At 39.7% G+C, this 14,019-nt stretch overlaps 1 protein-coding gene across 11 annotated transcripts in view; it reads left to right on the top strand.

Annotated features, from left to right (window-relative positions):
* The window catches only part of TAB3 (TGF-beta activated kinase 1 (MAP3K7) binding protein 3), a 57,274-nt gene extending 54,018 nt beyond the window's left edge, over positions 1-3,256 (top strand). For all 11 annotated transcript variants that reach the window (XM_087871321.1, XM_087871316.1, XM_034423780.3 and 8 more), the window contains one exon: positions 12-3,256. In XM_087871321.1, the coding sequence (XP_087727447.1) occupies positions 12-144 (133 nt within the window). In that variant the 3' untranslated portion in view covers positions 145-3,256. The remainder of the gene's footprint in view (positions 1-11) is intronic.
* The last annotated feature ends 10,763 nt before the right edge of the window (positions 3,257-14,019 follow it).

Here is a 14,019-nt window from a genome sequence, read left to right on the forward strand (position 1 = left end):
ACTTTGTGAAGTGTTACAGGTATGCAGACAAACTATGAAGAATCAGAGCTGATCTGGCCAGAGCAAGCTGGAAAACAAGAGCTCCCTATGTTTCCAGACTGTAAACTACTGAAAAAGGGGGAATCAAAGAACAGAAAAGGATAATCTGAAATGCTGCTTTTTTCAGGGTAAATTAAGTCTACACAATTGCTGTTTTGATATTGTGAATTGTGATGAGGAGGGAAAAGTACTGTACAATCTTATTTATAGAGTACAATCAGAAGTGATTTTACAGTCCCTTTTGCTTGTACAGCACTCACCAAGTCATGCTAACACTGGTAGTTAAATAATTATACCATATTACACAGGAAAAATAGTGCTGCATGCTTTCATTAGGTCTTTGTGTTTTAAAGCTAAAAAGTAAAAGTATACTTTTATAAATTACCAGTATGTTCCCTTAAAACTGCTTGACAGTGGAGTGGACATATACCAAATGCAGAACTGTTCCAAATTCTTTTTGGAAAACTTAAGTTCAGCCATTAATAGTATAAGAAATGTTTGCACCCTCTTTCTTAGGCCTTTCAGCTTCCACTTATGTGAAGAATTCATAATGTTTACAGCACAGAAGGTACTTTGTGTCCCCATTCTGATTTTGCTGAAAACCACTAATCAATATGAGCTCTCCAATAAAGTTTATTTGCACATTGTCAGTAAACTAACTTGTATTAATTAGTATGAGTGGTGGTTTTTGAAATGTTGCACATTGCATTTTGGTGTGATCCTTAGACAGTTAAAGGGTATAGAGAATCCAGAAATGGTATAGAGAATCCAGAAATTGAATTGTACTAGTACCTGTATGAATATGCTAATCATGAATAGGATATTTTATTTGTGAGTGCTTCAGGATACTGAAATAAAGCAGTCTTCTGAGTTTGAAGTTGAGTCAAAAATAAAATTGTTTATGAATAATCAGAATTCCTTTTTCACACTGAAGAATCACTAGGACAGTGAATTTTACTTCTTACACATTCATTATTCTAGATTTTGCAGGGATTGCAAAATGGAGAATCATATTTTACTTGTGGATATCTTGCTCTTATCTGTTGGTATTATATATGATATAATTTCTGTTCAAATTGAAATATATTGAATACAATAGATGTTAGTCCATAAAATTTTTACAGAAGCTATATGGAATCAAGCTTGATTCAATTAGTCAATCAAATAGAGCTATTACATTAGTGCTCATATTAAGATTATTTTAGTTGACTTTTACACTATAACAAATATGATGAGAGGTTAAAAGGGAACTTATAAGAATTCTGTATCCCTACTTAAGAGTAAAATTATGAAATTCTTTTCTTTTACCTAGAGAAAAAATTAAGATATGAAGTTGCAAAGACTCTCATGTAAAGTATTCTTTTTAAAGTTATCTATTAAATCACATTAGTATTGCTCCTTAGTATTGGTCATAACTTCATGATCTTTTTAAAACAACCTTCTGCTTGGCACTTAATCAACTACTATAGGGAAGGGAATTGTACTCATTAAGTTCAGAACATACAGTAAATAGCATGTTTGGAGGTATACAGGATTTTAATTGGCAATGAGATACTGTACTTACAGGTTTGTATGAAAGTTAGGCTGAGTTTATCTTAAGGGATTTTTTTTTTCTGGATTTGGAAAGCACCATCAAAATTTTGATAAACGAATACATAGGAACTTAAGGTTTCCTTATCTTATGTCGTGAGCAGGGAGTTCTTTGGACATGCCATGCTAGGTGAATTCAGTACATTTGCATAATGCCCAGGCTAGATTGTGGAACTAATATAATGTTCAATGATTTACTCATACTTTCATTACTGAAGTAAAAGTCAAAACACAGTTTGTAGTGGAGAAGGTAATACTCTGTTTCCCCTAAAATAAGACATCTCCTGATAATAAGCCCAATCGGGCTTTTGAGCGCATGGGTTAAAATAAGCCCTCCCTTGAAAATAAGCCCTCCCCAAAAATATTTAAACGCATGTGCAGCCGGTCCCTGCCATTTCCTCTGGTTAGGGTTTGGGAGACAGAGCTGGAAATCAGGTAAGATGGCAAGAGGAACCCCGTCTTGCTCCACGTGCCCCAAAATAATAAGATCTTCCCAAAAATAAGGCCAAGCACTTTTTTCGGGATTCAAAAAAATATAAGACAGGGTCTTATTTTTGGGGAAACACTGAAACACATTTCAGTGTTCAAAAGAATCCTTTTACTGGTTTACTTGTAAATGTCCTTTCACATGTAATATAGATGATAGCAATGAAATTAATTTTAATATGTAAGTTCATGTGAATCTATTCATGTCTACATGGAAAGTACCCGGAAATAAGTGAATTTAATCAAAATGGATTTAGGTTATGCCAAAATAATTGCTGATTGTCTAAAAGGTTTCATTAATGTCTGGGTTCCTTATGTTTAATACACAAAATGCACTATAATCCATATAAATTCAGAATGTGTGTGTCTGAGTGGTGGGATTCTAAGGCCATCAGGAATTTTTAAAATGCACTACTTTTTAATAATAACTGATTTGCCCTTGCCCATAGATCTTGGTTGAATCTGTTTACTAGAAAGTTCAAGAATACCTTCTAAGTCTCCAAAACCTTTTCTTTATACATGCCTCTTTTGTATTTAATGTTATTAAAATGTATCCTTTCACATATATAAAGATGTCACAATTTTAATTGATAGAATAGTTTATAGCAAGCCAAAATTAAATCCTGTACTTGATTATTTGATGAAACTATCAAGCTAGCATGTTTGTGTAGGAAGAGAGGGCTAAGAAGAAAAGAGACTGTTTTGTAAAATCTGAGGAGATGTGTATTTCTCTGTGATATGTATGTATTTATCCTTATGACAGATGTGTGAAGCAAATTTAATTTTTAAAGAGCTGGTCTCAGTCATATTATTAAGTCATGTTTTCTCTCAGTTATTGTATGTTTCAGTTCTGTACACTTATTTCCCATCCTTTTTTACTATAAATTCCTTTAAAGTCTCTCGGATTTTACAGACTTGGAAATTAGAACAAAATATTTTAATTTTTTTAAAGAGTACATGAAAAAATTAAATATTTGGTTATGACTTTGTATTCTTGAATTTACAAGCTTCTAAATTGAGAAAGCGTGTAGTGTGGTCTAAATGTGAAATAAATTCACAGTATAGCATGGAATAGAAAGATAGGCTGTCAGTCAACCGAAGACTGAAAACATGCAGAGAAATAAATGCTTATTATAGTTAACATTGTGTCCATGTGTTATATTTGTTTTTACAAATAATCTTTAAAGCTTATCACCTGTGCGAGAAAGGGAATTCTTAATTGGTAGGTTAGTTGAATTAATATAATAGCTTAATCTTTTTTTAGGTTTTTTAAAAATACGTTCTTTAAAACCTGTACACCTATATCTTCTGCTCTATTGAAATCCTGTTAACTTCGGTCACTATAAAACAAAACCATGCTCTTTTTAATTGTAAATAGGGTGTTTTTCTATCATATGGATTTGTGTATGCTGTGAATGAAAACTATTATTGCAAGATAAAATGTATAAGGTGTTAAGAGGCTGTGCATGCATGATTTTCCAAATAACATATACTGAACACTGCAGTTGCCAACCCAATAAACTAAGAAAATGTAACATTCTGCTTTTGGTTTTATATGTAGCAAGAACTTGCAGTTTCTTTTAAATCTTTCATCTTAAAATAGAGTATCCTTATAGGTGTATTGCATTTTTTTTCAAATATAGATTCTTTTCTTCGATCTCTTTAGTGAACTTATTGTCAGCCTTTCTTGCATGTTAAGCCACAAATGGTGGTCCTATGCAATGGAAAATTAGAATTTTCTACTTTATTGTCTTCATCTTTTATACATCTCATCATACCTGCTTTGGTTTTTAGTTGTCCAAAAGATATCTATAATATTTTTTAATTTTTTTTAGCAAGAATTTATATGGTTAGACAAAGAATAGCTTGCTTTTATGTAGCCACTTAAACAGGTATGGAACTTCATTCAGCCAAGACAATCCATTCAATATTGCTTCAAAAGTTTAGATGGTTTTAAGGGGAATTAATGGCATCACTTTAGTTTAACAATTCCTGATTAAGGCTGGAGCCTGCAGATAGGAAGCCACTATTTACACAAAGAAAAATTATTTTATAGAAGACAGGAACAAAACAACTGGAAAGAATCACCTAACGGTAGTCCTAGCCACACTGTTGGTTTTTCTTCATAGAAATAAGCAGGATCACTGGTAGTGGTTTAACCTGCATACTGTTCCGATTCAGTGGAAACACTGGATATCCCTTAAAGATATATAGAATGGATTGTAGTGATCTGCTTACTCATTTAAAATGTTTGGGCAGTACTCTGCATTTCAGTAGCAGCTGGATTCCTACTGGTGGTTGCCTCTTAAGGAAAACTATAATTAATTAGGTAATTAAGAATAAATTAAATGATCCTTGGTGTCCTTTCTAATCGAGTGGGTTCCACTTACCTTTGCTACTGGTTCGCAACAGGAGCCCGCTTGCGCGTGATGCTTCTGTGCATGCGCAGAGCGTCCGTGATGACGTCTGGGTGGGTGGGTGGAGCCTCCTGCTGCTGTTATTACCGGTTTACAAGATCCGTATCGAACTGGTAGCAACCCACCACTGTTTCTAATGATTTGTGTCCAACATATATGAATTCCCTTAAACATGGTTCCCTCTTTAAAAACAATTAAAGGCTAAGTTACTAACATACATACTGTAAGATAAAATATCACATCCAGTGTTTACTTTAAACAGGTATTATTTGATATTGAAGTAATTTTGTTAAAGTTGTCTAGCTCTTGTAATGTCATGTCATTATAGTGTTTGTGAACTAAGCGATCATATTTTGGTGACTATACAACTTACCTTACAATATATACTTCCCGGCCTGTTTAGATCAGCTTCAGAAAAGCAAGTTTACTCTAAGTGTATACAGTGCTAACTTTTCTTGATTCCTTACATATTTTTATTCAGGTATTCAACTTACATCCTATTTTGTTTTACATGTGAATTTTATTTGTATATTCCCTTAGCTTCTTTTAAAAGTAGGCTATATCCAGTGCCTCTCCATACATAATTTGCTACCATAGACTCCTTGGACACTTTTTAATGCATGGGGTATAGTCCAAATTCAAATTTCCTACCTATTAAGGTAGAACATTTTCTGCAGTCCTGCATTTTTTCATTTATGGTAGTGTCCAAACCACAACAGCTACAACTGGGTCATTAACATAAATGCAAATAAGAAACATTTGGAATGAAATGTAATAGATTTATTTTATACAGCTGAAGATTCTAAAAATGCTGAAGTATACCTTTAAAAATAATATAAATAATATTGGCTGATTTTTTAACAGAATTTACAGGTGACTCCTGGTCTTCTCCCTCCCTCCCCCCATTGATGATTTATTGTTGAGTTTCATTTTTCATTTAGGATTCCCTGGGATCTCTGATTGGGTGTTCAAAGGTATCTTGTCTTCTTTCCCCATCATAATGATTAGAGTGTGCCCATATAGTTCCACCTGGGGAAAAAGACCATGCTGATAAGATATCTGCATCTTTGAAGTAGTGAAGAAAGTGAGGTGAATGTTCCAGTGCTGATATGAAAATACAAAATAAATGAAAGACTTGAAGAATAGGTTGAATCCTGTGACTATCTAGATTTCAAATGTCAAGCAGTGACCAAGTGTCAAACAATTGGTTCTTTGAGGATCTAGAGACAATAAAACATGCCAGTATGTAAGGTGATTTTAAGCTTTATTAATATGTTTAACAGAGAGATGCGAATAGAAATATAAAAGCATACCAAACAAGATGCTCTTCCTTTAGATGTTGGGGAACCTCAATAAGAACAGTGGAGAGACCTCAAAATGACCAGGGTTTACAGTAGTGAGCTCTCGAGCCAAAGCTCAAGGCTCAATACTAGGGTTTTTATTAAGATCTGGTAGCAAACTTAATAGTGTTTCCATGGTGATGAGACTATAGGATCTGACCATGACTGGATGGTGCATAACTAGGATGGGTGTTAAAGTTCTGAGAAGTTATACAAATAAAGCTGTATGCAGATAAATGAGGTTTTTCTACAGCTGTGTGGAGATTTCCTCCCCTCCCCCCCCTTTTTTTCCTTTATTCAGCTTAGAATGAAAACAAGCAAGTTATCTCGGAATGAATTCTACTTCTAGAATTTTCTTAATATGAAGGAAAAATCAAAATACGTGACAAATTATGATCTTCTGCAGTGGCACTACACATACAGTATAGTCAACCCAAATCCAAAATTTCATTTGATACTCGCTTCTCTATACAGGTAGTCCTCAACTTACAACAGTTCATTTAGTGATCGTTCAAAGTTACAATGGCGTTAAAAAAAAGTGATACTTTTTTCATACAACTGTTGCAGCATCCCCATGGTCACATGATTTATATTTGGATACTGGACAATTGACTCATTTATGAACATTGTAGTATTCCGGGGTCATGTGATCCCCTTTTGCACCTGTCTGGCAAGCAAAATCAATGAGGAAGCCAGATTCACTTAACAATAGCAATAATTCACTTAACAAATGTGGCAAGAAAGGTCGTAAAATGAGGCAAAACTCACTTTACAAATTTCTCACTTAGCAACATAAGTTTTGGGCTCAATTGTAGTCATAAGTCAAGGACTACCTGTACTAAAGTTACCTTTCTAAAAGGGGGGTAATTTTCCCCAATTACCAAAAGCAAAGCAAAAATTGCCAGTAGGTGCTTAAGTTAAGTAATACATGCTTAACTCTTGGCAGAAAATTAGCCACACAAAATCTGTTAAACGTGGATTTTGAGAGCTTTTCCTATGGTTTTTGAATGAGGTCTTAACACTCTTCTGGGAAACCAAAACAGTGGGGCTTGCCTCACATCTGAGGGTAAGGTGATTAGCTCAGTTTCAGAATTCATTCTTCATTCCCTTCAGACAATACGAGAACAATTGGCTTTGTTCATATCCCACATAAACTGAAAGACTACTTTCAGCAACCATTCACAATCTGGTGCCTTTTGTATGGTGGATTACAATTCCCATCATTTCCACCTAAGAGGACATGTCAGATTTTAATAACTGGCCAAGTTTTGTCTAAATCTCTGTCAGTAACAAACACCTGCTTAGCGCAGTAAGGCAGGCCAACACAGAGTTTACACAACATCTCTAGCAGTTTATGCTATCGCCCAGCCATCATTGGTGATTAGATCATTTATAGCAAATTAGAAAGCAGAAACTCATGTACCGTATTTTTCGGTGTATAAGATGCACCTTTACCCCCAAAAAGGGGGTGAAAATCTGGGTGCGTCTTATACGCTGAATGTAGCCCCGCCCACCCGCCAGCCCCCACCCTTCGGCCATTTTCGGCCAGTTCCAGGCGGCAGGAATCTGGGTCGGGGCACAGCCTGAGGAACAATCCTCCCTCTTCAGGACAGTCGGGGGGGGGGAATCTGCCCAGCAGCTTCGGGGAACAAGGCGGGTGCCACAATTTGCAGCTGGTCACCCTTCTGGCCGCGCTGACTTCACTCCCCAGCAATGTGAGGAGCTGCCTGAAACACGGTGCACTTTTTTTTGTCTCTGCACACCCCATGTTTGGAATCAGGAAGGGGATCGCAGGTCTGCCACCCGAAACCGCAATCCCCTTCCCGATTCCAAACATGAGGTGTGCAGAGACAAAAAAAAGTGCACTGTGTTTCAGGCAGTGGATCTGGCCAGGAGGAAAGAGAAGTTGAATCTGCTGAGGAGGAGGACAGGGGTGCGTGGCTCTGCAATGTGCAGAAAAACACTTTCAGACGCAGCGCTACAAACTCCTCCCTGAATCCAAAGCACTTCCCAGTTCCCTGCTGCACATTGCAGGGAAACTGGCCACCACCTGAAGCACGACTCTTGAGAATTGCATTGGGGAATCCGGGCAGTGATGGCTGGAAAGGAGGAACGTTTCCCTTTAGGGGCTCCCATTCAGCTTGGCTTGGCTCCTGGACGCAGAGAGGGCTTAGGCAGCGGTGGCGGCAGCTCCTCACATTGCTGGGGAGTGAAGTGCTGCGGCCAGAGGGGTGACCAGCCACAAATCGTGGCACCCACCTTGTTCCCCAAAACTGCTGGGCAGATTCCCCCCCCCCCGACCATCCTGAAGAGGTTTGTTCTTCAGGCTGTGCTCTGCCCCCCCCCCCAGAGCATGCGAGGGGTCTCTTTGGGGGAAAGCGAGTAGTCCCTGCTCCTCTCGCAAGAGGAGGAGGAGGAGGGCGGTGCCACCTTAAATGCTGGTAGGCAGAGATAAAATACTTTTTCCCTTGTTTTCCTCCCCCAAAATTAAGATGTGTCTTATACTCCGGTGCGTCTTATACACCGAAAAATATGGTACTTTGGACATGTGAAGCAAGCAGTTGACAGGCTAGAAAAAAACAGTTCTGTTTGGAAAGACTAAGGGAATTGGAAGAAAAAAGGTGGATGGACAGGATCAGAGAGGTCACTGGTTTCTGGAAGAATTGCAGATAATCGGCAATAAAAATTGAGATGGTGGGCTTATTTGACCATATGGTCTCAGAGCATTGGATCTGATTTTGTAGCATCAAGCTACAGTATACATTTACTTATTAAATCAATTTACTTAAATTTGATTGATTCCCTTTTGTTCCGAAGGGCAAAATAGACATTTTCTTAAGTAATAATTTAATTAATTCAATTTATATGAATTTATATTAAAATACTGAGTTAGCCAAGGATCTGATCTGCAAATGAGCTAACTGCTGCATGTGTGGTGACTTCTTTTATTTTCTTTATATTAGCCTCTCTTCTACCTATGGTCACAAAATATACCTTTGTCCTAAGACAACAGATAAAAGCTGTGGATTAGCAGGGCAGAAATCTACTCCTTTTACTTTCCTGAAAAAGGAATACACCATAATTTCCCATGAAATTAGTGTAACTTGTGGCTTCCCATTAAGGATATCACACATAAATATATACCATAATCACAGTAGTACATTTATAGCAATAGTTGTTTCCTTGTTTATTAAAAAAAACCCTTTAATTTGGTAGTATCAGAAAATATATTAGCTATAATTAAATGTAATTATCTCATATGATGAAATTGCAGGATAATATAATTGAGGCAGAGATAAGCCCTCTGGTGGTTTAGAACTTCAAGTTTAGTTAAGTATGTCATAGGGGAGGCAGAGCACGTGTCACTGAGTTTAAGTATGCATAGCAGGGCTACAGTTTCGCTGTTCCCTTTTCCAAAAGTTGCTTTGGATTCTAATTTTTGATATAACTGTAGTAACTTGGAAGTTTTGCAAACAGAATCTAATACAAAATGGGAAAGAGGAGATACAAAACTTGTTTTTGATACTTTCAGTGAAAAAACAGTATAGATATTTCACAGTGTTTCTTTTGTTTCTCAAGCTTCCTTCTATCCATCACAGTATTTCTCAACTTTGGCAACTTTAAGATGTGTGGACTTTAACTGGCTGGAGGATTCACGAGAACAGAACCCCATACATCTTAAAGATATCAAGGCTGGAAAGCACTACTCTAGCAGCCTGATTTTGAAACAAACAAAAAGCTAGATTTGTTTATATCAGAGGTGTCAAACTCATATCGTCACAACGGCATCACGTGACATATTGGGGCTTTTTCCCCCTTCGCTAAACTGAGCGTGGGTATGGCCAGTGCATGACACATCCAGCCTATAGGCCGGGAGTTCAACAGCCCTGGTTTATATTAATTTGAAACAATTGGAAGTTAGAATGTCTTATTGATCTTCTAATCAACTAAATTTAATAGCAAATCTTCAGCTTCCTTATCTGTATTTTATGGCGCTTCCTTCCAGCCTATAACAATCATTCTTCCCAACCTTGAGTCAGTAGAAAAATATGTAACATAATATGCATTGCCCACACAACTACTTCACTGTACCTCAGAAAGAATCTGGGAAAGGTGATGTTTTATCAAATAAGATAAAATAATAAGAGATAAAGAGATAAGATAAAATAGATAAAGAGATAAGATAAAATAATAATAATAATAAGAGACTTCCAGTTTAGGCCTACATACCTCTCACTTGGACTATTGTAATTCATTCCCACTGGAATTTCCATTAAATACCATTCAAAAGCTACAATTAGCCATAATGAAGCAGCTTTTATATTTAGAGGTAGGTGCCTCCTAGTTTGCCATTATTAGTAACATCACATGTGTAGGAGCTGGTTGGGTGCCAGTTGCTTTTTAGATGCTATTCAAAGTGCTGGTTTCTCATTTAAAGCTCTATCTGGGTCTGAATTTGGATACCTGTGGGAGAGCCTCTTCCCAGTGGTTTCTATCATTCTGAAAGGATCTCGTAGGGAAAACATTATTTGCATCCCTGAAGATTTGCTGATATCCGAGGCCATAAAGGCATCCTTTTTTCTATATGTTCCTCTCGGAGCAGAACTCTATCTGGGCTCAACTCAGCATCAATCCTGATGAAGTTCAAGAAAGCCATTAAGACCTGGCTGTTCTATAAAGTTTTTGGGCATGGGTGATTTAGAAACTGCAACTCTGCAGCAATTGTTGCTGTTGCAACTGTGTTTGTTTTCTTCAGTCCACACGTTTGTCACTTGCGAATGGACTATCGTATTGTTGTCTACATGGGTCTGTGCTTGAAGACCACTAGGAAGCTGGAGCTGATTCAGCTCAGGAAGTAATAGGTATACCACATTGTGCCCATGTGCTTTGGGTGCTGCATTGGTTGTCAGTTGGCATAAGCTTGCAGTCGAAGTGCTGATTAGCTGGAGGCTACACTGGAAATAATTAGTCTTGTTATCTGAGAGACAACTATTTAGTTACTTACATACTTTCAGGATGTATATGGTCATCTTATTTTATGCATTTCACAAAAAGCCTTAAAAATAAAAATATAGAATTACCTTCCCTTCAGACACCAGACCAGAACAGCCTCCCAGGTCAATCCTTTTAGCCTTCCATGAAGACCTGACTCTTCCCCCAAGCAGTGGACTAGGTTGAGGGCTGAGTTGAGAGGCTGTCTGGTTTGCAGCTATATATAGAGAGCAGGGGTCCCCAACCTTTTGGACCTCAGGGACCACCAAGTTCATAATTTTAAATTTCGCGGACCACTAATATGAATCCAGCATGCCACTTGCTGAAGCACCTGGACTCCCAGTGATGGGATGGGGTCCTTCAGACACTCTCCCTCCTCTGTCTTTCTTTCTCTCCCCTCTCTCCCATTCTTTCTCATTCTCTTTCTCTCCCCCCCTCTCTCCCACTCTTTTTCTCTCATTCTCCCTCTCATTCTCTCTTTCATTCTGTCTCTTTCTCTTTCATTCTGTCTCATTCTGATTCTCTCTCATTCTCTCTCTGTCTCTTTCTAATTCTCTTTCATTCTCTCGCTGATTCCCTCTCTCTCTCATCTCATGGGCCAGCCAGTGTCTTGGGGCTAAAAGGAAGTGAAGCATCTCCCTGAGAGACCGAGGTGCACAGACATCTACAAGGGCCGGAAGAAGTGTGGGAGCGAAGCACTAATTGAACTGCATGAGCATTCGCCTCGGTATATTTGCACCAACCGGTGATGCAAAGCAGCCCTCGTGTCCTGCCGCTTGGGACTCAAAGTGGTAAATGGCGTCTGGTCCAAGGAGCAGCTGGATTTCGCTCTCCATGGCGAACACCAGATCGGCCCCCTGCAAGCTCTTGTCTCTCGAGGAGCACTCCCTGAAGCAGTGCTGGAAACTTTGGTCGGGCTCTTCAAGAGACGAGAGCTTGCAGGGGGCCGATCTGGCGTCCGCAATGGAGAGCAAAATCCGGCTGCTCCCCAAACTAGACGCTGTTTACCGCTCTGAGTCCCAAGCAGCAGGAAACAAGGGCTGCCTTGCGCTGCAAATATATCAAGGTGGAATCCTGATGCCGCACTACAGCAGAGAGAAGAAGCTAGATTTTGCTCTCCATTGCAGACACCAGATTGGCCCCCTGCAAGCTCTTGTCTCTCGAGAAGCCCGACCAAAGTTTCCCACGCCGCTTCAGGGGGTGCTCTTCGAGAGACGAGAGCTTGCAGGGAGCCAATCTGGCGTCCGCAATGGAGAGCAAAATCCGGCTGCTCCTCGGACCAGACGCCATTTACCGCTCCAAGTCCCAAGCGGCAGGAGATGGCTGGCACAAATATACTGAGGCGGAATGCTGTTGCCACACAAATTAAAGTAGTGCTTTGCTCCCGCAGCTTCAAGCCTTCCCAACTGCTGCTTCTGCCCACTTGTGCTGCCCCCTCCCCCACCGCCACAACAGTACCATTATTTCATTCTGGACGGCGAGGGCTGCGCTCCTTTTTTTGTATTGCACCACCTGCAAAGTTACACATTGCACGTGCCACCCCAGGGCAGAGATTTCCAGCCCCGCCATGGCCAGTCCCATATTCCAGAGCTGTAGTCTTACTGTCACGATTGGCCCATTGGTCATCCCGGAGCAGTTCCTTCACCTGGGTGCACTGGCCTGCTGGGGAGCAGGCAGCTCCCCAGTTGGGATGACCAACCGGCCAGTCCTGTGACTACTACAGTCCCACCCAGAGGCCTTGCAGAAGGAGAGATGTAGGCCCGAAAGGCGGATGAACCTCCCCCCCCCCCAGGCAGCCATTCGGCTGAGCACAGCGAGCTTTTGGTCTTACCTTCCAGTTCCAATTTGTGTGGCTAGCACCGCTCTACTCGAGGTGAGGTTTGTGCTCGGCCTTAAGCGGCTGGCATGTGGGTGGGGTGATGTGGGTGGGGCAGCTGTGTATTCCTGCGCGTGGGCCTGATTAATTGTTCTTGGGCCATATCCGGCCCAGGGGCCATAGCTTGAGGATGAGTGCAATATAAAAAATGCAAAAATACGAAAATTTCTGTGCGGATCACCAAAATTTTCTTGCAGACCACCAGTTGGTGACCACTGATATAGAGAGAAAGGAAAACCCATTAATTAGAAGGTATTTATATAAGGGAAATTTCTGATAGCTCTGTATAAATATTTCTGTTGTAAAGGATTGCAAGATTTGCAGCAATACTACTTACTAAAGGGTGGAATGGAGGGGTTGGCATATTTGAAGTGAACTATTATTAGAGAGTACATGATCTGAATGGTGAGTAGCAGATGTGAAGTGAAAAATCAAAGGAACTTGCAAAGGAGAGAAAGGGAAAGGGTATGAAATTCTATGGATTGTTAGTGAGAATGTTTCAATCTCTAAAGATGAGAGAGACTGACAGCACATGGTAAAGCTAAGCCAAACATCAGAGAAAGATAGGAAAAGAAATAGGAGCAACAAAAAAACTGCAGTATATTTTATCTATTTTAAAAAATTATATGGCCACCCAACTCATTCTCAGTGACTCCAGATGGTTGCAAAGATAAAACCCAATATAAAAAACAATTAACCCACATCCCCTTTTCAACAACAGTCAATCAAATAAGCCACTTGATGGGCTCCATCCCACTCTGGATTCCCCTGATCCTTGGCAAACCAAGCCTTCAGGGCCTTGCAAAAGAGTGTGAAAATGGGGGCCAATCTTATTTTTTGGGGGGATGACGTTCCATGGAGAATGCCTTCTATTTGATCCCACTAGATCAGGGGTGTCAAACTCATGGTGTCACAGTGTCATCATGTGATGTATCAGGACTTTTCCCCCCTTCGCTAAACCAGGCATGGGCGTGGCCAGTGGGTCACTTATCCAGCCCATGGGCCAGGAGTTTGACAACCCTGCACTAGATATATTTCCTTAGGAGAGGGACCTGCAGGGACCTGTTCTGGTGGATCGGGTAGATGTGACTTTGGAAAAGACAGCCCTTCAAATAATCTGGTCCCAAGCCATATAGGCTTTATATTTGTAGTGTTAGATATTAAGCTGAATAGATGGTGATGCAGGCTTGTTTTAAATCAACACTTCTTTTAAAAATCCAATAGCTACTGTAGATGTGGGGGTTGAAAAGGAGGGAAGAAAATTACCGAATTGGAGTTG

The sequence above is a fragment of the Pantherophis guttatus genome, chromosome 5 (genome assembly GCF_059756535.1).
Source record: "Pantherophis guttatus breed Tessera chromosome 5, ASM5975653v1, whole genome shotgun sequence".
Taxonomy (NCBI): Eukaryota; Metazoa; Chordata; class Lepidosauria; order Squamata; family Colubridae; genus Pantherophis; species Pantherophis guttatus.